The sequence below is a fragment of the Rhodnius prolixus genome, unplaced genomic scaffold, assembly GCF_049639745.1.
Source record: "Rhodnius prolixus isolate KJV_2025 unplaced genomic scaffold, Rpr scaffold_11, whole genome shotgun sequence".
Taxonomy (NCBI): domain Eukaryota; kingdom Metazoa; phylum Arthropoda; class Insecta; order Hemiptera; family Reduviidae; genus Rhodnius; species Rhodnius prolixus.
In genome coordinates, this window is record NW_027411625.1 from 7,179,406 (window position 1) to 7,205,276 (window position 25,871).

General features: G+C 34.6%; 1 protein-coding gene across 2 annotated transcripts in view; it reads left to right on the plus strand.

The window, feature by feature from the left end:
- LOC141459217 (growth arrest-specific protein 2-like) overlaps positions 1-25,871 on the plus strand; it is a 77,569-nt gene that overhangs the window by 24,402 nt on the left and 27,296 nt on the right. For both annotated transcript variants that reach the window (XM_074138012.1, XM_074138011.1), the window contains exon 2: positions 1,589-1,786. In XM_074138012.1, the coding sequence (XP_073994113.1) occupies positions 1,591-1,786 (196 nt within the window). In that variant the 5' untranslated portion in view covers positions 1,589-1,590. The remainder of the gene's footprint in view (positions 1-1,588; positions 1,787-25,871) is intronic.

Genomic DNA, 25,871 nt, shown 5'->3' on the forward strand with positions numbered 1-25,871 from the left:
CGAATTACCCGCTCTAAAAACAGTTATCTAAATGTGCATCCGTAAGCTGTGATCGATATTTAGATTTTAAATATGTCATATTTGAAAAAAGGGCTTCACAATTATAGGTAGTTCCACAGTATGAAAATATTTTTACAGCGCATTTTCTCAAAATAGGAAAACTTTCCTCAGTAACTAATTTCCAAATTGATTTATCAACATAATGTGATTTTAAAACAATATCATTTTGCAAATTAATTATTTCCATTTCTAAGTCCTGCATGTTAGTAACATCGAAATAATTTGAAATTTTGGAAGGCAAATCAGGTTCATGAACATTGAATGGATTGACGAAAAATGGAATTACTGATTCTAACGGTAGAAAATCTTGAAATCTCGACGAAAATTCGATTATTAACGTATCAATGGTTTTTATGTACGATGTAGTGTCAAATTCATCAACACTCAAATTTAAATTAATTTTCAATTATTCGTTTGACATTTTGAAAGTGAGACAAGGAATTTTTCAACAAATGCGCTTTTAACAATTCCAACTTACATTTGAAAGAATTAACTGCGCTAATCATATCAGCAATATGGAAACTCTTTTTTTCACTCGGCATTGAAATAATAAGTACGTTTTCTTTTCCATGAGTCCATAATAGGGATGGCATAAACCTGTGACAAACTCTCTTGATCTAAGCTCTCTTGTGTACTGACTACTACTGACATGATTGCTCAGTTAATTTCAGTTCAACGCGTAAGCGCGTCACCGTTGACGTACAGTAGATTCAAGGAATTTTAAAATTTACGTTTTGAATTTCTTGTCTAAATTAACAATAGTTTAAGGGCGCACTAAAATTTATTGAAGGGCGCAGTGGCGCCCGCGGGCGTCGCGTTGCCGACCTCTGATGTAAAATATTAGATTGTCAATTAGCCCTGAAGATGACCTAGTCCCTAGGTCGAAAGCTCGGCATTATAAAAACATTTAAAATATGACTGAAATTGGCAGTATTTTCTCATCCTATTAAAATTATTGATATTATAATTATTATATTGAAATAGAAGGAAGTTTTAAAGTAGTAATTTGCAAGTAAATAAAAAATAAAGTAGAAATAATAATAATAATAATAGGGAAGGGATTAGCTATGAGGTTAGCAGTATGGACTCCAACGCGGAGGTCCCGGGTTCGAATCCAGCAGCTGACCCTTAGATTTTCTCTTCCTAGGAGCTTCTTACAGCTCACTGTCCGGTGATGGACAGTGTTGTCTGTAACGAGAGAACACTGTCCGGAGGCCGGCAGTGCACTGAAAAAAGCTCCGGGCGCTAATAACCTCAGCTGTTGATGCGCAAAAAAAAAAAAAAAAAAAAATAATAATAATAATAAAATTATAATAATATTTAAAAGTAATATGAACTTGAAAGTTGAATTCTTTAGTCAAAAAGATTCTTTAACAAAATTAATTAGAGCGTTCCATTACAACCCTTCCATAAACATGAAAACTCTTCACTACTGACTTACTTTAAAGCACTGCTTTCATAATAACAATTTTAGAGGTTTACGTATTGACAATCTCTACTTTGATGCATTATGTTTTGTTTGTTGTAGCGATGGGAACCTCTCCTGTGGGTGTTGGACGGCAGGTGAGGGCCTGGGGCGCCCTGAGGCTGGAGCCCGCAGACTGGAAGCCGCCAGAAACCGAGCAGGAGTGTCTCGAATATTATCAAGATAAGATTGTCAATGGGCAGAATAAACAGCTGCTTCCATTGCAAGAAGATTTGGCCGATTGGATTAATAAGACACTAGGTAAAATTGTGGATTTAATAGTGTTTTTGTTCTCTCTGGCTAGAAAATGAATCCTTAGTCCATATACCTTGCTTAATGAGGACTTATTTTGTAGAAATATAGTCTTTTAAAAGAGATATTTGCTCGGTGAGATTGGAAATGAAGGTTAGAATTGTAAAAGACAATAGATGCTAAGTTAGCCGAGCGTTTAGAAGTGGCGACTCGCAAAGCTGTACGAGGTTTGGCTATTAAATAACGAGACTATTGCTATAGAACATTTAGCTATTATCACCTTCAATATACACCCCTCCCCTATCCCTACAACGCTCCATGCGAATTTACCATCGTTCGAAACAGTGCTGGAAGTCTTTTTCTGTCAGCTCCTGCATGACGCGTGCCGCTTTTCCTTTCACATACTTCAACAGACTGAAATTGTGTTCCTTTTAATGCAGATTTGATTTTGGGGAACAGATAAAAGTCACATGGAGCCAGGCCAGGCGAATAAGGTGGATGGCCTAAAACTGGGATGTTGTACTTAGCTAGAAACGTCTTGACAGACAATGCAGTGAGAGCCGGCGCCGGTTGTCTTGATGGAGAACCCATGGACTTGTTCTTCCACAAATCGGGTCTTTTTTTTCCTTACTCCTCCACGGAGTTAAGCAAGCACCTCACGGTAGTAATGTTGATTAATTATAATCGATATTTTCATCTGTTTTGGACGTGGAAGGGCGACCCGGGCGGTCATCATCTCCGACGTCTTCTCGGCCATCTTGGAAACGCTTGAACCACTCAAAAACTTGCGCACGTGATTAACATTCATCGACATAAACTTCTTTTAATAAAAGATAAGTTTCAGTAGCGGTTTTACCAAGTTTTGATGTGAAATTTCACGACAATTCGTTGCTGTACTACATGTGTAGGTATCATGTTTTCGGCAAAACGAAACTAACACCTCCTTACACAAACGACGGTTCCGGTCAGACAGATTTCTCTACAAACACACTTGAGACGCTGCACAATCGAAAGAGAAGGCTTTACGCTGTACAGCTGTCGGTCGTTAAGATTTGGCGCATGCATGGTTTTTCTGTAGCAGCATCAGTCTTGTTATTTAATAGCCACACCTCGTATTACTGTGTTTGATTCCCGGCCTAGGCCTTGAATTTTATTTAAATCCGGAATTCCCGCGTAAGAATCCTGTAATTTCATCCCTTTTTTTAGTGATCGTGGTGTATCCAAAAATGAAAGAATAGTTTTAAAATGAAAAAGTAACTTATTTACTTCCCAAATCAAAATTATTTCTTTCCTGCCAAAAAAAAAAATCGAAGCACACTGCCAAAAAATAACGCAGAAGCTCTAGTTAATTGCAAATACCCAAATGTAGGTATTTCTTGTAAAATTTGACATAAGTAAACGATTTATCGTTCAGAAGTTCAACAAATATGAAGTGTGTCGTCTGTAAAAACTATGTAAAACGTTGCAGAACGTATTATTTTAGTCTACTAAAAAGGGGCACTTTAAACAACATGTGCATTATCCAATTGCACTTAAATGGAAAACAGATGCCTTCGGAACCAATTCGAAATACACAATTCCTTCCTTAAAAGTTACACTACTGAATGAAAGAAAACGTACCCAAGACTTTTAGTAAAACCAAAGTTACTAAAACTATTAATTAAAAAAAACAGTCTATTTTTGCTTTCACTCAGTCTACTAAGAAAGAGAAGTACAGTAATCGTGCAGATTTTTATTTAGTTTTTAAGAGTTCACCATCCGTTTTTGAAAATCCCCCTGAATAAGTAAAAGTGGTTTTGTATGTGAATTTTGGTCTTATATGTGGATATCAAATTTGTTATTTAGCTTAGATTTGAAGAGAGAACATTCATAATATGGTTTTGTGGCGCTCATGACCATAGACATCGATGCGCCGGGGAAGATAAAAAAAAGAAGATCTTGTCAAAATCGATCTGCCGAAAGTACCAGTTTCAAAAACTGAAACGTTTTTTCAGTTTGTTTTTTCTCCCGGGAAAGTCGGTTTAAGGGGACTTTTGGCGGCAAGTTTTAGGTGTTTGGGCTCCTCTAGAATGGATGGATTTATTACTTATCAAGTTATTTTTAAGGATTGAACATTAAATCGAAATCCCAAATTTGCAGAAAATTAATAATATGTATTATTTGCCTAAAGAAAGATACATCTTGTGGCAAGGAGACGTCCTGCAAATGTACAACAATTTACCAAAATTAAGTAATATCAAATTAAAACCATTACATCCTGAATTATTCGAAAATAATTATAATATAAAATAATGATATGTAAAGAACAGGTACATATAATTTGAAGTAAAACTAGATATTTTCAGTACCTGAAATTAACATTACAGACAAAGAACATTTAGTTAACTTCTAAATTATTGAATATTTACATATTACAAAGAGCACACGTTTTCAACTACTATTCTAGCCTTATCTGGAGTGCTTGAATAGTGTAAAGAAAAATATTATTTACTTTTTATCTAGAGCTTACAACCAAAAATATTTTCAAATCTATCGGAATGAGTGAAATATTTAGAAAGCCATTTTTCACGTAAAGATGCCAAGCGGTAGGCAGTTCAGATAAAAAATATTCAAGACTATCACCATCTGATTTACAAATTATGCAATTTTTATATTGGATTAATGCAGGCATCGTATAATGCTGGAAATTTTTTTTAGACGCCACACGAATCTGGGCAATTAACGAAATTTTAATTTATGTGCAATTTAAAATTAACATAGTCTTTTTAAGTGTAGTTCAGATACAATATTACGATAATGTAGATTATATCTAGATTTTAAAGCCTTGGTAATGTCCTGACTTTGACAATTATTATTATTATTAGGATATTATAGTTTTTCAATGGATTATAAATAGTGCTGCACGAGAAACGAGACAAATCTCGGTCTCGGTACCGAGACCGAGACGAGACTTGAGCAACCGAGACCGAGACCGAGATCGAGACATGATATATATCTCGTCGAGAAATCTCGGTCTCGTCTCGGTTTTTCAAATATTAATTTTTAGCTACAAAATTATAAAATTGTGTTCTTTATTAATAAATAATCATTACGGGTATTGAATTAATTATTAAAAGATACGATTTTATTATATATGTTCAATATTACTACATCTATTTGACTTCGAATTACATAAGTAAAGTAAGCAAAGTAAAGTAATCGCCTATTTTTTCAGGCGGGGCTTTACGTCCAACTACCAATTAGGTGTCGCGGACGGAGGCGACTAGCAAACATACTTTACTGTAAATTCCTTCTACTAACCATTAAATAAAATACAGGGCCTAAGACCGGGAATCGAACCCAGTAACACAATACTCATTAGCTTCGCAGGTCTCGCACTATTTTCGTTTTTAAGATACTCTTTGCCCAAGCATTGATACATAAAAGAGCTTTTACTGAGTCAGAAGTTAAAGAAGATCTTCTATTGGTCATTATCATCGCAGCTTGCGAAAATAATCTTTCCGATGGCACTGAAGTTGCACAGATACTAAAAATATCTTTCGCCATTCTAGACAAATTTTTGAAGGAATTCTCAAGAGTTTTCCACCATTCTAAAATGTCAACGTCTACTGGTGCTTGGTCTAATTTGGTGTAATTAATTATTTCTGTCTTCCATGCTTCGGTGATATTTGCTGATTTTTGAGCAAATGGTGCAAAAATATTGATGCAGTGTCGTCGTCGTCAAAAAGTGAATCATCAGATTCTTTATCTTCACCAACAGCCATAACTAATGGAGCGGGATGTTTGTTGGGAGGTGTATTTTTTATTTCACGAATCGACTTGTTATAGCAGGCAGATATGTTATTTGGGTCTTTCATTTGGCGCATTTTTAACATCTTTTTGAAATTATATAAAGATATATGACAGTAATAGTAATATATGATGCATTGAAGTGTAAGTAGTTGTCTTCTTTTACACACATTTTCATTACCAATATATAAATTAAAATAATTATTAGAAAATAATAACATTTTTTGAAAAGATTATTAATAGCAAACCACTTTTAATACTTAAACAAAAATTCAAAAAACTGAGACCGAGACCGAGATATCTCGACGAGACCGAGACCGAGATCGAGACTGCATAAAATCTCGCCTCGTCTCGGTCTCGTGCAGCACTAATTATAAATATTGTAATATTGATGAGACCAATTTTTAATTGAAAATTGAAAGTTTCGACGAAATTAAATTAATTAAAAATATAAGTTTAAAAAGAAATGATTCTCTCATACAGGAAGGACTGAATGGAGTTCATCTTGACAGAGAACAGTCCAGTATTAGCGAGATTTGCAAGGTTATGTTCTGGGGGGTCAATGCCATTTTTAATACCAATTCAATTCCCTTACAGATCTTTCAAATCTTTTTTTTTGTCTACTTCTATAAGTAACAAGACTGGTTTGTTGTCAGAAAGAAAATGATACAGAGATTAATAAACACTTGAATAACCAAACAAGGATCAAAATATCCAGGTTTATCTCGGAAAAAAGAACAAGAATTGTACCATAAACTAAGTTTTCCTTCAACAAAGAAACCTTTAAAACAATTTTCCGTGTAAATAAAGTTGAAAAATGTTTGTTTTCTTTATTGTTTTCTGATGTTGAATCTATTGTTAAGATATAAATGGGTGCGGTGATCTTCAAAGGATAATCGTAGCCATTGCATCTAAAATAAGTTAGTAAAGCTACCACAATTTTTCGGGTCTACTATTCGTCAAATTTCGTTAAAATAAACTTTGGTTAGAGTCACACTTTGTCTTATACACAACCAGTCTACAGGAATGAATCATATTATCGCAGAGATTGTAGAAATTATAGCCTTTTTTAAAGAGAAGGGGGTCTTAATTATTTTTTTGTGGGTAAAGGGGTCATTGTGGTATAATACAAAATGAAATTATTGATAAACTTGCAAAGGAAGCCACCAATAGTGGGGAAAATGGCTAATTATAAATTACCACACACACCGATATCAAGTGTACACTTGCAAAAACAGCACTACAAAAATGGCAGACAGATTACAGTAATGGTAATAAAGGGAGATTCTATAAAACTATGTGTAGTTTTCTATCAGTTACCTAGACAACCATGGTTTAAGGGGAACTTTCACTAATAAATGGATTGTTACGACAATAAGCAGGCTGACAGTGAACCACGCGGTGTGCGGATCGTATCTACACAGGATCAACAAAAAGGTCCTCTCTCCTCTTTGCGTAGATTGCAATGAGGAGGAGGATTTCAAACATGTAATAATGATATGTCCACGTTATGTGGTAGAAAGGAAACGAATGTTTGATGATATATACAGGTATTTAGATGCACCATTTCGCTACTAAGACATTATATTCTCCACCAACATATATGTGCTTAAATCTATAGCAGAGCTAGCAATGAAATATGAATGTATTTAAAAGTTATAGCCGATTAGAATGAATGCAAGAAAATGATTAGAGAAGGATTACGTGATTTTAATTTCGGTTAAGCTGTTAGGATGGCAGAAGCACAGAGTACTGATCCATCCATTAGTTGTAAGTTTGTGTGTAAATAGTTGCATATAGTAGAGGGATGAATGTGTGAAGCGAATGTATTTATAAGTAAGAATGGAGAGTTTTAGTAAATCGTTGAAAACAATATCTTTAACATTAAAGATATCGCATTGGTTTTGAAATTTTGAAAAGATAATTAATAAGTAAAAAGTATGAGAATAGCGAAAAGAAAAATTAGAAATGAAAGTTCCAGAATCGATAAATTTAATTCCATATCAAGATAGCAGCAGCGATGGTCAACTGTCAAGATTTGTGCACAGACAAGTCGGACATTGTCGGTTGCCCTCATAATCTACATATCTCTTCCCTGTGTATATGGTATTTAAAAGCTGATAGACTGTAGCGGTGTACACGTGTCGGCATTGCCCTTATGGGGCGTCCAGAGCCCAGTAAGTGCCGGAAGTAGAGAGGGCCCCACACATCTTGTCCTGGCTCCATCTCCTCTACACTCGGCTGAACCCTCATCGCCTCTGTGAATATTATCTTCACTTTTAAACTTCTTCCTTTGCCCCCTGCATTCTACTCTTAACTTTCTTTTACAATATAAACATCGCCTTAGAAATAATACTTAGTCTAATAAAATAATTAATATCAATGATAGTTTTGGTTTTCGACCGTTGTTAATTGATAATTTGAGGTAATTTTGAGGTGCGGTCAATAAATTCACAAACTAATTTTGTTACTTCATACCCAACGTTTCAGTAAATACAGGGTGTCCCAAGCTATATGGATAACGACTTTTTCTCTGAAACTAAGATAGCTAGAAAAAAACTAAAAAATACGTGTCCCCTTAGTTTTTTTGTAGGAAATCCAAATTTAATTTGTAAATTTTTTTCGGTGCTTCCGGAAGCGAGAGACAGGCACCAACTTCATTTTTTCAAACGGGGAGGTGTGGTTTTTATTTCAGAAATAGATTCCTCTATTTTTTTTTAAGAAAAATTTACTCGAACGGTTTTTTTCTGTGAGCGATATTTTACAAGTTATGAATGAAAACATGATTCTTATAAGAAATTTCAAAATGATAATATTATAACGGTTTTTTGATTGAATAAGAAGAAAAGTACTATTTTATTATAAATTTTACTCCTCATTAATATTACAGATAATGCTCGAACTGGCCTCCACCATTAGAGATGCATAGACATGCTCTTTCCTGCCAATTGTCCCTTACTGCCTAAGAAATACGAGGGTCGTTTGAAAAGTCCGTGCAAAAATAAAAACTACTTAATTTTTTGGGGTAAACCTTTTTTATTTTTCAACATAGTCTCCTTTTAGGCTTATACACTTCGTCCAACGCTGCTCTAGTTTGTTGATCCCTTCCGAATAATAGGATTTGTCCAAGTCGGAAAAATAGCCATTCGTTTCTGCAATCACCTCCTCGTTTGAATAAAATCTTTTTCCCGCCAGCCATTTCTTCATATTGGGGAACAAATAGTAGTCCGAGGGAGCCAAGTCTGGAGAATAGGGGGGATGTGAAACGAGTTGGAACCCTATTTCCATTAATTTTGCGACCACAACTGCTGAGGTGTGAGCTGGTGCGTTGTCGTGATGGAAAAGGACTTTTTTGTGGGCCAATCGTGGGCGTTTTTCTTGCAGCTCGGTTTTCAAACGGTCCAATAACGATGAATAATATGCACCTGTAATAGTTTTACCCTTTTCCAGATAGTCGATGAGGATTATTCCTTGCGAATCCCAAAAGACAGTCGCCATAATCTTTCCGGCCGAAGGAACGGTCTTCGCCTTTTTTGGCGCAGATTCCCCCTTGGTAACCCATTGTTTAGATTGTTCTTTGGTCTCAGGAGTGTAGTGATGTATCCATGTTTCATCCACAGCGACGAAACGACGCTTAAAGTCCTGCGGATTCTTCAGGAACAGCTGCAAACCGTCCTTGCAACACTTCACACGATTTCGTTTTTGGTCAAGCGTGAGCAATCGCGGCACCCATCTTGCGGATAGCTTTGTCATGTACAAATGTTGATGCAAAATATTATGTACCCGTTCATTCGAGATGCCCACAGCACTAGCAATCTCACGCACCTTCACTCTTCTGTCTTCCATCACCATATCATGGATTTTATCAATGATTTCTGGAGTAGTAACCTCAACAGGGCGTCCAGAACGTTCAGCGTCACTTGTGCCTATATGGCCACTCCGAAAATTTTGAAACCACTTATAAACTGTTCTAATCGAAGGTGCAGAGTCACCATAATGTTTATCAAGCTTCACTTTAGTCTCCTGAGGCGTTTTGCCTTTCATAAAGTAGTGTTTAATCAACACACGAAATTCTTTTTCGTCCATTTTTTGAAAATCACTCGACTTCCTCAAATGCCAAACACAAAGAAATAGACCGATCTGGCTGAAACTTGGTGTGTGTTCTTCCAAGAGATGCTACTAACTAAACATAACCTCGATACGCGCCAGTAGTGCTATCTCTCTGACTTTGCACGGACTTTTCAAACGACCCTCGTAGATGAACTAAAGCAGAGAATAATTGATGCCTATAACTCGGTTAAAGCTGAATCTATAAAGAAACAAAATTTGTTTATGCTTTAAATAAGTTTGTTTATACAAAATTTGTTAACCGCTCCTCAATTTTTCCCAAAATCAATAATTAATGATAAAAAAAATCTGACGTCAACAAATAAGATTTCTTCATTCTGCTACATTAAATTGTAAAATTCTTCTAACAATTATTTTGCTGAACCTCAGTTGTGTTTATAATTAATGGATTAAGCATTAAAATAAAGACCCCCAAAATCCCAATAAATCGAATTTACCTTAAACAATGAGATCAGCTCCGCTAGCCTATCCGCAGAACAGATTTGAGGCCGTTCAACATGTGATGATCATTAGCGCCTCGGAACTTTTGCCAAATACAGTGTTCTCACGTTATAGGCAAAAATGTCTTATCATCGGACAGTAAACTGTATGTAGCTCCTAATAAGAGAAAAATGTAAGGGCCCAGCTAGATTCAAACCTTGGATCTCTACGTAGGAATTGCAGTACGCTAAAACTTTACGTAGCTAATCGCTTTCCTATCTAGACATGTTCTTGGACAAACGCCTTATGTGGAACTTGAATACCAGACTTTAAACGAATTTTTTGTAACAAATGGTTCAGATAAATTGCCTTCCTTACATAACTGATCAAAAATTACTTTACTGTACAAAAAAACACTACACTGTACTTCAATGTTTGCTACCAACTAGATCAGGGTTGTCAAACTCAATTAAACCACAGGCCACTTGGTGCAACAGGCAAGATTCACGCCAGGCCATAACATATTTACAAATTTTTCCTAGTTTATCTGGATTCAGAGACTGAGAACAGACAATCTTCATTAAAATGTAGATAGATGTTTATCCAGTCAATCTTGATCTGTATGCTGAATTATTTAATTTCATAGACGGAAATAGTTGCTCACACAAGGGCGTACTCCCAAAAATAACACAACATTTAGTACAGCAAACATTCTTGGATATTTCTCACCTAAATAAGTATATATTTTGGGAATTCTTACTTCCGTCTTTTAAAAACCAAATCATTCTGGAATTCCACTGAGAGTGGCTGGACATTGTGGCTTCCAAACGTCGCTGGAACTAAGTCAGCGCGTTTAAGACAAGCCCCCAGGCCCTCCCAGGAAAGGCCCTGGGACCACGTGTATACTCAGTCTTCAGTAGTTAAACGGAAACTGGGAATTGTGTGCACAATATTGCCACGATCCTCCCCTAAGCGCTATTTCCTTCGTAAAAACACTTTTTCTATTTTCATTTTATTTTCAGTACATCGTGGGCCACCAAGAAATTATCTCAGGAGGCCACCATTTTGACACCTCTGATCTAGATGTAGTGACTAGATTTTGTATGGAACCACAAAGCTTACTAAACTAAATACAAATCCAACAATCCCAAAACCTTTAACGGATTGTCGTTACTTCTTTCTACACTAGCCTTAAAAATCCATACCAATCCAAACTTGGAAAATTCAATTTATTTCACCTGATATAACAGATCCCACCGTAAAATCCTAACCCTTCTGGTCCAAAAAACTTTCCTCAAACCCAAGAAAATCTTAGCTAAGAAAGGAGGCCCTTTTCTTTGACTAGAACTACCGATTACATTCAATATCCTGTGCAATGCCGTAAAAGGCAAAACAGATAACACCTGGAGATGGCTACATTCCCAAAAAATGAGGGAACCACTTGAGATGAAAGATTTAATCTCCCAGTAATCTGTAAAGGAGAATGTCCATCAGGATAGCACTCCTGCTGTGATTAGATGTGAAAAGCAACGTTGAGCGTTGAGCCGTTATTAGGCTCATGTGAAGATTAAGTGAGACTCATCTAGGGCTGCGCAGCTAAAGATAAGTGGTGGATAGATGAGATCAAATCAAAGAGATTTTGGGGATTTATGTTTTTTTGGGACAGTTGTTGTGTCTATTAAATAATATCTGCGAGGATTCAAAAGTGCGCGCGCATGTGTATGTTTGGTGTACGTTGGGAGATAAAGTGGGAGAGATAAAGGGGAAGAATTGCAACATAAATGCATAGTGCATATCTAAACTTTTTGATATAACAGGTTCCACTGAAATAGTTTTCATTCGCGTGACCTTACATAGAACTTTCATGTTGAAATTTACAACAAAGTAAAACTTTTGCAAATCATTGAAACTGTTGAGTAGAACGCTGGGTCTAATTACTTTGGTCTAAATGATGTCTGTGATTTATGGCATACTACCTGTTGTATCGCATTCTCGGCTAGCTAATAGACTGATGACCTGGCTTTTCTACGACGTAGTAAGCTAATAGCCATATTTTGCAGCAGCTGCTTTATCTATTTCAACGGTCAGATTCATGCGTAGATTTAAAGTTTGACTCCTGTAGAGCAGTTTATAAAGGCATGCAGCTTGTCGATTGATATTTCCAACTAGTTTAATCTAAACTTTGGTATAAGTCATATTTGAGTTCACTGCGCAATTCAATTAACTTGAAATATCTTAAATTTAAGTGTCAAAGCTCTTAGTTCAATCATTGCTTTTTATATTTATAATAAATTTCCCAAATAATAAAGATTAACCACCATTAAACGAAAAAATTTAGTGGGCCATTGAAAAATGAAAACCATTTTGATTAACTCATTGCTCAAATAAGCGGTTCCCAACCTGGGGTACGCGAAAGATTGTTTAGGGGTACGCAAAAAAAAGTTATTATGGCGGAAGATATATTATTAATGAGAAAAAAATTATATAATAAATGATTCCTACAACTTAATTACAAAATTATTATAATAAAACTGAATAACATATAAATTGACAAGAATTAAGTACTCATTCGATGTTACTGCAGTATTTTTTAAAAGTAAATATATTTGTATATCAAAAATTATTAAATGATTTCTTGAAAATGTAAAAATTCGAAAAAATGCTGCTTTAGTTTTGACTAATATTAGACATGGCGCGCATATAATTTACTTCTCCTTTATTAACGCTTTGCTGTTTCAATTTACGACCCCTGCAATAGATATTGGTTTGAAATGTTCAACTATTCATAGATGATTTTTTTAATAGGAACATATTATATGTATTATGTTCTTTACTAGACACATTATATTCAGATTGTTTGGCTGTTAATTTAAAGTTACAATACGTAAAATCAAGAATACGATTATTTATTTTTTTATTTATATATTATATTATATATAACATATGTTATATATATATATGTTAGGGGTACAGACTAAGGAAACAATCAGGTAAAGGGGTACACTAATGAAAAAAGATTGGAAACCGCTGCTCTAATATAAATCGCTGCAATAATTCAACTCAAATTCAGGGTTGCAGGGCTAAATGATAACGGTAAATTTATTTGAATTTACATTATAAAAAGAATTTTAAAAAGCAATGCACATTATTTCATCGCATTTCTCGCATTTTTTTTTGCTTTTTGTTTTATGGATTTAATCGAATTGTGCAGTGAACGGTTCATTTTTGAACTTGATTTTTTAACAAAGTACTTCTTTTTTTAAATAATATGTGGGGGTGCGTATGTATTTACAGAGGATATTATTATTATTTTTTTTTTTACTTTTGTGAGATTTCCTAGCAAATGGCTGCAATAAATGGTTCATTTTTCCGATAACAGCACTTCCTTGTATCAGTAGTAAGAGGATATTGAATGGAATACAATATTTTTATCGTACTACTAATAGTGGAGGGATATGTATTGCTTGACATATGTGACTGACATGCTACTATAAATACATCCATTCACAGCCACTGCCTTCTTATATACACACGTGCATACAGCTTGTACAGTAACTAATTTACTTGATTAAGTATTCATTAAACATAATTAGAAAACATTTGCGACGTTTTGTATAATGTAAATTAAAGTATCTTTTTAAACTGTTAGCGTGTGCCTCCTTTAGTATAGTAATCAGCGCCGTCCACAATATATTTTATTTTATTCTATTCATAGGCGCCACGGTAGCCGAGCGGTTAGAGGCGAGACCTGTGAAGCTAATATGTATTGTGGTACTGGGTTCGATTCCCGGTCTGTAGGCCTTGGATTTTATTTAATGGTTAATAAAAGGAATTAAATCAAACTTAAATCCTCTTTTCTCTGACATAAAAATCCAAATTTATCTAATTTAATTCCATAAATTGCGTTAGTATAACACCAATATTCAACTGTGATAGACACCAGGTGCATAATTTGGGTAGTAAAACCTATTCGACTATGGGTGCGTTCCACTAAGCGCTCACAACGACCACGCTCACGACCGCGGTTTTGCCCGTTCCACTTGCTTGCGAGTGTTACAATCGAAAACCCAAGTGGAATGGACTATGGGGCGTTTTAACCGTTCATGTAAACATTACAAATGGCGACCTCGAAAATAAGTCAGAAGCTTGAAGAGGTTGTTTTTTTAATTTTAACCCCATTTTAATAAATTGACAGTTATAATAAACTTTATTAATTATTGGTTAAGTTGACTTATATTAAATATATATATACATATATAATTCAATTTTTATATTACATTTTAGTGGAGTATTTATAAAACTTACGTTTACATAAAATTAAAATGTCTTTTGTGGCAACAGAAGGATATTTATTAATGCAACGTAATAATGCTTTAGATAGTTCTTCATCTAGTTCCGATGAAGAGTGGAATGCAATTTTACAAAATCGCAATAGTGAAAAGCGAAAACTTAGGCCACGTATTATTAACTATCAAAGTGTAATTGGTCGTTATTCAGTGATTTAGTATGTAAAGGGATAAGTAATTTTTCATTTTATTATTTTTTTTTTAGACTTTCGAGAAACACATTCAATTATTTCCATGAGATAATACTTTCATTTACCTGAAATAAATTTTTTCGGTCGCCATCTTTGCTTTTAAAAATTGCGCCAAATTTCTGAACGCCCACTTCGACCCAGCTCTTAACAATGACCACAACGACCGCGGTCGTCAAGTGGAGCGGCTGAAGGTACATTTAGATCGTTGTCTATCCTATCTTTTACCCTTTTAAATTAATTATTATTAAATTTTCTAAATACTGTTCCATTATTTTTGGGTGACTGGATTCATTGTTTCAATATGATGAAATAATAACTGCTAATTTCAGTCATTTTTTGATTTTGTTTTATTAAGCCGAGCTTTCGATCTTTTACAACACTGTAAATATGTTCCACAGCCCTGAAGATGACCTAGTTCCTAGGTCGAAAGCTCGGCATAATAAAAAATTCAAATATGACTGAAATTTAAATATGACTGATTTAAAATATGACTGAGATTGGCAGTATTGTTTTCATCCTATTAAATTTTCAAGATTTAATGTATTGTAGCCCGCCTATTTTTTCTCCTGTTTTTGACTGGCATTGGATTTTCATACATCATCAGAGGTTTATTCAGAGAATTAGATATCCACTATGTTTCTGTCGTACACTTTATGGAAAATACACTCCTTTTTCTTTTCATTTGAAGCCCCCTGGCTAGTTAGTAAAACAAAATCTAATCCTACCAAGCCTTCAAGTTGTGACAAGAAACAGTTTATGCAAATGGTTCAGGTAAATCAATATCATGGAAAGTTTGATAACTCACAGAGTTGAGTTCTACTGGCGTGGGTTCAATAGTTTTTATTTACTTTTATTAAGAAGGAATGATGAGTTTGACTTCGAAAAATAGGTTTTTAGAAATTATTTTACTCGTTTTCTCTCATGGTACCTAGCTACTTTAGGTACAGCCATTCAGGAATTGAGGCACTGCACTAACTGAGAGGCACCCTTTTAGGGAAATAGCTAGACCGTTACCTGCTTAAAAGCTGCGATAATACTGAATTGCTTATTTCTGTAAACATGTAAATGTGTTGTTGCACTTTTATATATCTCATTGCACTGCAACGAACATTATTTTTGCATAAAAAAAAGTGAAGGATAAAAACCACCATTACGGAGAGAGTTTTCTGGTTAAAACACTATAACCAGGTTTTGTAACTCTGGTATTCTCCTTCTTTGTTCCCTATTAGAGCTCTAACTTGTAACTTGCATTCTTAATTGACTGTTTTGACCTTAAATATTTGTGGTAAAAAAAAGAGACGCTTTTGGTGTATTAATTATGAGCTTAAACGTTTGAAAATTTGGAGGTTCCCGAAGTTTTCATTTTGTTAGAAAAAAGATATAAAAGATTTAAAAAAAAAAAAATAGTAAATTTCCTGCTACCATTCACAACATCTAATTAGATCAAAGTGTACAGATAAAAAGGCCAAATACTATTTTGGTGTAATCAAAGTGTACAGATAAAAGGGCCAAATACTATTTTGGTGTAATCAAAGTGTACAGATAAAAAGGCCAAATACTATTTTGGTGTAATCAAAGTGTACAGATAAAAGGGCCAAATACTATTTTGGTGTAATCAAATTGTACAGATAAAAGGACCAAATACTATTTTGATTTAATCAAAGTGTACAGATAAAAGGGCCAACTACTATTTTGATTTAATCAAAGTGTACAGATAAAAGGGCCAACTACTATTTTGATTTAATCAAAGTGTACAGATAAAAGGGCCAACTACTATTTTGATTTAATCAAAGTGTACAGATAAAAGGGCCAAATACTATTTTGGTGTAATCAAAGTGTACAGATAAAAAGGCCAAATACTATTTTGGTGTAATCAAAGTGTACAGATAAAAGGACCAAATACTATTTTGGTGTAATCAAATTGTACAGATAAAAGGACCAAATACTATTTTGATTTAATGAAAGTGTACAGATAAAAGGGCCAACTACTATTTTGATTTAATCAAAGTGTACAGATAAAAGGGCCAACTACTATTTTGATTTAATCAAAGTGTACAGATAAAAGGGCCAACTACTATTTTTATTTAATCAAAGTGTACAGATAAAAGGGCCAAATACTATTTTGGTGTAATCAAAATGTACAGATAAAAAGGCCAAATACTATTTTGGTGTAATCAAATTGTACAGATAAAAGGGCCAAATACTATTTTGATTTAATCAAAGTGTACAGATAAAAGGGCAACTACTATTTTGATTTAATCAAAGTGTACAGATAAAAAGGCCAAATACTATTTTGGTGTAATCAAATTGTACAGATAAAAGGGCCAAATACTATTTTGATTTAATCAAAGTGTACAGATAAAAGGGCCAACTACTATTTTGATTTAATCAAAGTGTACAGATAAAAAGGCCAAATACTATTTTGGTGTAATCAAATTGTACAGATAAAAGGGCCAAATACTATTTTGATTTAATCAAAGTGTACAGATAAAAGGGCCAACTACTATTTTGATTTAATCAAAGTGTACAGATAAAAGGGCCAAATAATATTTTGGTGTAATCAAAGTGTACAGATAAAAAGGCCAAATACTATTTTGGTGTAATCAAAGTGTACAGATAAAAGGGCCAAATACTATTACTGAAGTTGAAATTAAATGGTCCCCTTTACTTGGCGGCATCGCGTGGAAAGATTTGTGTTGGCTACTTGGGAGTGATTATCTACAACTGCAGGCTTCCTGGCCTATCTTGGAGAGCCCGAAGTTTGGAAGTTTGTGGTTTTTGAAGAATATATATTCTTTATTTAGCATCCTACCAGTTTCTGTAATTGGAGAGAGTTTTCTTTAAAATAACTTTTGAGGAGCTTTGAGAATAAGTATAATACCTGACTGCCCCGGGGTAGTGAACCTGAAACAAAAACCGTTTATGAAAGGAATTTGGAATCACAGTAAAACAAAATAGAATTGCAAGTCAGCGAAATACTCGTGCATTATTCTCCGAATATTTGAAAATGTAAATTCTTTAATAAAAACTAAAAACTTTGTGGCGTATTAGGCGGTATGAAATGTAGAATTTGGTGTGCCGTGGATATAATAAGATGGCGGAACACTGTCCATTAAGGTCAAACTTATTGATTCAATTGCCGTCAAATCATCAAATACTTCCGGCTTCACTTAAATGTCATTTTCTGGATTAGAGGTTATTGGCAATAAGTTATTGAGTTCGCTTAATGTCCCTTGCGCACCCTTTTATCTTATAGATTCCTCCCTCCAAGCGGACCTTCTAGATCGATGTAATTATTTCGTTCATTTTCAAGGAACTCCAAAACAGGTTTTGTTTCACCCGGTGTTAAAATCAAGAATTTTGTTAGAATAACACAAATATCGCAATACATTCTTTACCAGGGAATGAAAGAGAGATAGAGTTTTTCCCATTGAAGTGGGTTGTTACACACATTCAGTGAATCTTTGCTGTGAAAAGAGTTAACGTTAAATACTTGATGAGACTGCCAAGAGGGTGAACGTTCTAAAAAAGTAGAAGTGAACTGGCAGTCTAATAACCAAGTCTGAGTGAGGGTGACCGTCCACCGAGTGTTAACTCTTCAAAGGATCGCCTTAGATATGCGGGCGAGACAGTAAGTTACGCTGGCCACTCTATCCTCCGATAGATGCTTGGTAATATTATATTATATATAATTTTAAAGAATGCCACAGTTTGGCAAAAAATATCGAGTCCATTATTAAACTAAATTTAGAGCTAACTTTTTTTTCATTCACTACAAAATCAAAACAACACAATTTGAAAATTATAAAATTAGCCAAATCTTTAAAATAATTTGAACCTTCGAATCAACACCTCATTCATGAAAAATCGGTTCACGCGTTTAGACTCTACGTTGTTTATGTTATGCACAATAGGTAACAAGAAGTAGAAAAATAAAGCAATTTCGAAAAAGATGTTTTTGCACATTTTCAGCTACATTTTTCTCGAAATCTATTAGATTTGGGTTGTTGCAAAAATAAAAATACACATAATCGAGGATATGGTTTTTATTTTAAAGAAAATTTGGGTATTTTATCTTATTTTTTTAGTAAAAGAGAAAAAAATTGTCAAATTTGAGGTGTTTATCTAAATTACGCTTTTTTGTACAATTTTTGACGATCAACCCTTTGTCCTACCGGATAGTTTTAACCCTCAAACCACAAGATGCGGGTCGGATCCGACCCGAGGCGAAAACAAATTTCTATTGTTCCCCCCACAATTAACTCTTAGCGATTAGACTTGGTATACCCTTTCTGTGAGTCCTTAGGAAGAGGCCACACTGTTTCCGCCGATTCGGTAAGGATCTCTCCGCTCTCTAGGTTTGTATTTCTTTCAGTAAGTCAGATTCTGGGTCGGATCCGACCCGACCTTGGTATTAACGTTATACGTTTTGTCCTGCACAAGTGGAACAAAAATGAAGAAAGTTACTCTGGAGATGCACGTTCGACGTTTCTCAAGAATCTTGCGTTTGCCTTGACGCTTCCTCTAGAAGAAAAAAGACTGAAAAACGAGCGTTTTCCAAATTAATTACTCCTTACGATTGGAAAATATGTCCTACTTGTTCCCACTGATAATGGCGAACAATCAAATGATTTTTTTCCTTAACAATGTGATTACTTTGTTACCACACAACTATTTTACTTTAATTTTCATTCAACCTTTTTGTAAACTGTTTTGTTTTTATTGAGACAAAGTTCCTTTTTCAAGTTCATTTCTTCACTTATTAGTCCATTCTAAATAGACTAATGCCATAAAATTATACAATTTATTAAAAAATTTATACATTTTATATAGAAATAAATGTGTTATTTTGAGTTATATTTGAGTATTTCACTGTAAGCAAGAAAATATAGTATCGGGTCGGATCCGACCCTACCTTAGTGTTCGTGTCAAGAAAATTCATCTTGTGGTTTGAGGGTTAATATAAATTCTGTTTACACCTTTCTTCTGTAGCCTAAGTGATACTATATTGGGTGTAAACGGAGGAGAGGTCGAAACTTCTGGAGGTGATTCAGCAGCTCAGATGCAACAAAAAAATATTCTATTCACTTTGGCCCGATTCTCAGTAGTGTCCCAAGATATTTGCATTTTAAACTTTTCCGTCCGATATTACGCGTTTTCCACCATAAAAACGGGCCGTAACTTTTCTATCCTTTATCCTACAACAAATCTGCTTATTTGAAACGAAAGAGCATTAAATTTCCTGTAAATATGCTTAACCCAGAGCCTCAAAACGTTTCTTATAAACAATGAAATTTTTTACTTTAATGTCTAAAAAATTCGTTCTCGTTGATTAATGTTTTTGTAAACATCCATATGATCTTGAAGCTCAATAAATGCACAACTTTTCCTGAAATTATGTGACTCCTTGATTCATTAATCATTGAAAAAATACAGTTGAAAATTTTAACAAAAATCATCGAGAACGAATTTTTTAGACGATAAAGTAAAAAATTTCATTGTTTATACGACAAACTGTTTTCTCTTTTTTACCATCTGCAGGAAGTTTTCATCACACCTACTATTAGATTGATTTTGTTGTAGCTTTCTGTAAGTTTACAAACGAAGCTGAGTTAATGGCACAGTAAATCGTGAACAACCTGATAACTTTAAATATAATTGAAATGTTCATAGTTTGAAAGCCATTTGTGAGATAGAATTTGGAAAGTAACTAATGAGAGATTGTCGTACCACTCTTCACATTAAATTTTTTTGTATTATGCTGACTTTTGACAGTTAGATACACTCAAATAGAGAATCTTTTGTAAAAAACAATTTCTTTTCATTATTAAGACGGTGTTAACTGAAAAGCGAAATATCTGTACAATGCAACACTTTGACGTGAAAGTAAAGAATTGGTTAGGTTCCAATGAATTACTTTTATCGCAGCTTACATAAAAGTAAAATCATGTAACCTAAATTTGTACCGTCATCTATTATGACTAGTGATTTAATGCTTTAGAAAATGGAGGATAACATTTAAGTATAAATAAATCGAAAGATGCTGATAAACAAGAAATTGATGCCTTTTTTAGTTAAATAACCTTAACGTTTATAAGCTCAATCCTAGACCTTATTAATTAATATTAAAGCAATTCAGTTTTCACCAACGTTAATTTTTTTTCTTGGCTACACTGATTTGCATAAATCAAACTTCATTGAATATCCAAACAACGTAACACAAATTAATGTCAGTTTTAATTCCCACCAAACAGTCGCACTCCGTTCACAACTGGTAGCCAATATATTAAAAAAGCAAAAACATTGTAAGAATTGAGTTCGTGCCTAACTGTAACCTGCCAGAGGTCACTGTAAACTCTTGTAAGCTCCTAATTTTGCTGACTGCTGGATTATAACAAAAGTCTTTAAGCACTCTACTTGAAAAAAATGATCAAGTGGTTAGCTTTTTTTTGCTGTCAATGTTTTTGGTTAGTCCTTGAAAAAAAAATAATGTTATTATGTAAATGACATAAATAAATTACATTGCAAAGAAGCTTCTTACAGCTCACTTGTCTGTTGATGGACAGCGTTGCCTGTAAACGAGAGAACACTGTCTGGAGGCCTGCTGTGCAGTGAAAGAAGCTTCGGACGCTAATGACCTTAGAATTTGTCGCTCCCTATTTTAAATAAATATCTTTCAATATAAATATGATGGTTGTACGTATAATACGTAATTACTGTACTATTCAACTGGGTTTTTGCAAAAAAAATTACAGTTATAAAGGAGGATTTGCCCTATACGAGGGTCGTTTGAAAAGTCCGTGCAAAATAAAAACTACTTAATTTTTTGGGGTAAACCTCCTCGTTTGAATAAAATCTTTTTCCCGCCAGCCATTTCTTCATATTGGGGAACAAATAGTAGTCCGTGGGAGCCAAGTCTGGTGAATAGGGGGGATGTGAAACGAGTTGGAACCCTATTTCCATTAATTTTGCGACCACAACTGCTGAGGTGTGAGCTGGTGCGTTGTCGTGATGGAAAAGGACTATTTTGTGGGCCAATCGTGGGCGTTTTTCTTGCAGCTCGGTTTTCAAACGGTCCAATAACGATGAATAATATGCACCAGTAATAGTTTTACCCTTTTCCAGATAGTCGATGAGGATTATTCCTTGCGAATCCCAAAAGACAGTCGCCATAATCTTTCCGGCCGAAGGAACGGTCTTCGCCTTTTTTGGCGCAGATTCCCCCTTGGTAACCCATTGTTTAGATTGTTCTTTGGTCTCAGGAGTGTAGTGATGTATCCATGTTTCATCCACAGTGACGAAACGACGCTTAAAGTCCTGCGGATTCTTCTGGAACAGCTGCAAACCGTCCTTGCAACACTTCACACGATTTCGTTTTTGGTCAAGCGTGAGTAATCGCGGCACCCATCTTGAGGATAGCTTTGTCATGTCCAAATGTTGATGCAAAATATTATATACCCGTTCATTCGAGATGCCCACAGCACTAGCAATCTCACGCACCTTCACTCTTCTGTCATCCATCACCATATCATGGATTTTATCAATGATTTCTGGAGTAGTAACCTCAACAGGGCGTCCAGAACGTTCAGCGTCACTTGTGCCCATATGGCCACTCCGAAAATTTTGAAACCACTTATAAACTATTCTAATCGAAGGTACAGAGTCACCATAATGTTTATCAAGCTTCTCTTTAGTCTCCTCAGGCGTTTTGCCTTTCATAAAGTAGTGTTTAATCAACACACGAAATTCTTTTTCGTCCATTTTTTGAAAATCACTCGACTTCCTCGATTCAAACGAATGCCAAACACAAAGAAATAGACCGATCTGGCTGAAACTTGGTGTGTGTTCTTCCAAGAGATGCTACTAACTAAACATAACCTCGATACGCGCCAGTGGTGCTATCTCTCTGACTTTGCACGGACTTTTCAAACGACTCTCGTATTATAAAGAAAATTTGGGAATTTTATCTTTTATAGAAAAAGAGAAAAAAATTGTCAAAATTTGGGTGTTTTTCAACGTTACACTTTTTCGTGCAGTTTTTGATGATTTAACCTCTTTATACGTACAACTATCCTACCGGACAGTTTTACTTAGTGCATGCTAAAATTTATGATTGAGTAGTTAGTTTTCCTAAAAACCATGGCACATCATTCACTAAAAACAATATGCACACCGGTTAACTAAACTCTAATCTTAGTGAAACCTAACTGCGAAAACCGTCCGATAAAGTCTAAGGAGATGGAGATTTTTGGAGAAACTCCAGAAATTAAAAAAATAAAAACACAAAACTTCTGAGCGAGAACCACCATATCTCGGATTGCGAAAATGTACGGGGTTACACCGGAGGTATTCTGTAATGGAGTATCTGTAATTTATTCGTGTTGGTTTTCGCATTTATTAACAATTACAAAAACAGCAAATTTGCGATCCGTGTTGAACAACTAGCACGAGGATGATCACGAAGATGGGCCTTGAATTCGAAAAGTAAGTTTATACGAACGGTCCTGTACTTGTTTGAATACAATATCAGAAATTATTAGAAGTCGCAAAGAACGGAGAGCTGAAACACCGTTAGAGACATGCCACAGATATTCTAATTCTCACAGTACCACTGTTAGTTTTAAATTCATTATAACAGCTCCAAGTAATGGATGTCTTCAACGACTTGACTAGAATTCATTATTTAGGCCTATTGTAAAACACACCGCTATTCATTGATTCCTTCTTTCTACCTAGCTAGGAGCTATTTCTGTCTATTTTCATATCTAACCCTGCTAATACAGCTAAGAACTGGGATTACTTCTAGGCAATTGTGCCCGGAAGAGATGGGCTAGCCTAGAAATGAGTAAAAATATAAAAATAGGCTTCACTCGCCGACAGAATTTCCTCAGATATATTTATCGACTCAAGAGAATAACTATAAAAAAAATTTGTGCTTACAAACGTGATGGCTCTTGCAGATTCTGTGAAAAGATGCGATACCATCATTTGAAGAAGACTTCAAAAGCTGGAGGAACAAATATAGGGTGTACAACGGAGGAAAGGGCCGAAACTTCTGGAGGTGATTCAGCAGCTGAAATGCAACAAAATAATATTCTATTCACTTTGGCCCGATTCTCAATAGTGTCCAAGATATTTGCATTTTTAACTTTTCCGTCGATATTCGCGTTTTCCACCATAAAAACGGCCGTAACTTTTCTATCCTTTATCCTACAACAAATCTGCTTATTTCAAACGAAAGAGCATTAAATTTCCTATAAATCTGCTTAACCCAGAGCCTCAAAATGTTTCTTATAAACAATGAAATTTTTTACTTTAATGTCCCGTTTTTAAGGTGGAAAACGCGGAATATCGACGGAAAAGTTAAAAATGCAAATATCTTGGACACTATTGAGAATCGGGCCAAAGTGAATAAAATATTTTTTGTTGCATTTGAGCTGCTGAATCACCTCCCGAAGTTTCAACCACTCCTCCGTGTACTTGTTCCTCCAGCTAATTCAGATATCCCTTATTTGAAAGGAGTGTTAATAAGGTGATTTGAACTTATCCGAAAGAGCTGGTAGGTTACCACCGTCTAAAAGGACCAGAAATTATTCCAGTTTAATGTTGAGGCTTTGACTTCAACTAATATATTCGTCTTCTCTGTTAATGTGTTATACGGAATATAAATAAGTTCTTTTTGTTTTATACGTAGATTAATGTTTTAAAATTGTAAATTTAGAGTCATATTTTGAAAGAGGAGAGCGTGAATTTAAGCATGAATTACCTAGCTCATTTCTATTGAGAAATAATAAATATAAATTATACTTAAATAAGTAATATCTTAAAAAGAACACTTTAAATAGGACAGCTTTAGATTAAACGCAACTCTCCCAAAATTACCAAATAATTATTAAACGTTCTTGTTTGTAACAGATGTAAAAATAAGTTTTAGCCATTTTGTGTATGCTTGAGAATATCTAAAGCTCTTAACATTGATTTTTCTTAGAAAAATCACTCGGAAAACGACTTATTATTAAGAAAAATACTAGCTTTACTGCCTTGGCAATATTTTTAGTAGAAAGGGGATGAAAAAATACATAAAAATGACCTATCGCGTGCTCTTCTTTCTCTTTGATAACAAGTTAAAAAATTGAAATATGTTTAATAAATATCCAGATTTAGAAATTCCCTAGCACCTTTAATTTTAAAGATATCGAGCAGCGGTTTTCGGTTTCTTTTATAACTTTTTATACTCTTTAAAACTGTGTATATGAAAATGGGGGTCAACTGCAAACCCTCATTTTTGGTCGCGCGTAAGCCGCCTATGCGGGCAGAAATTTAAAATCAAGTCACATATTCTGAAACTAGAGGTGACGGGCAACAAATTTTTCCTCTACCATTTTTCGCTCAGATCAACGGTTTAAGTATGAAATGCATTTGAGCCGTCTTAAAATGAACACCCTGTATATCTAGTCCTGCGGAATTAACCAAATTTTTAATTATTGTAACTTATACTTTAGAATAAACTCGAGGAAGTAACGAAATATTTAAGGATTTTTAATGAAAATTAAGGAGTTAGGACTGTAAATTGCGCAAAAATACAACTTTAGAGGTGATCTATTTTCTTTTAATCATTTTTTGAGTTGTGTGGTGGATAAAAAAAATTGGTAATATTGCAAAATAATAAAATAATTAATCAAGTAAATTCAACTAGTATTTTATTGCTTTTCGTTTACTTCTATAGCAGTTCTAAAAACTCAGTATAAATTTTGAACTCGTTGCAATTTTGTTTTTGAGCTAGTCGCTACAAAGACACAGGAGATCATCTTCTAAAAAAATCACTTTTTCAGATTTAGAAAGCCTGTGCAAAACAATTATTTATTAAAACTTTGCCCCTAATAGTTTCATTATCCTAAAAGAAAGCCAAAGATAAAGAGCTACGTGCTTTTTTTTTTAGCTTTGCTGCATCCTGAAATAAAAAACATAACATTTAGTTTTAAACATTGTTTTATTCAAAAAGAAATTATTGGAAAGAGTAGCGACAATGTGCTTAAAAAACTCGGGACTAACAGTAGTTCACTCTGCACTTGCTCGCTGTTCGGCCACGTGTGACTTATTCGCTCTGTTTGTTGCTGCTGTTATTTAACCGACGCGATTATAAGCCCTAATTACCCAGCCGTCGGTACTCTTACCGTTTGATTTGTGTTTCTCCATTCTAAACCTCCCCGAACCTTGTTT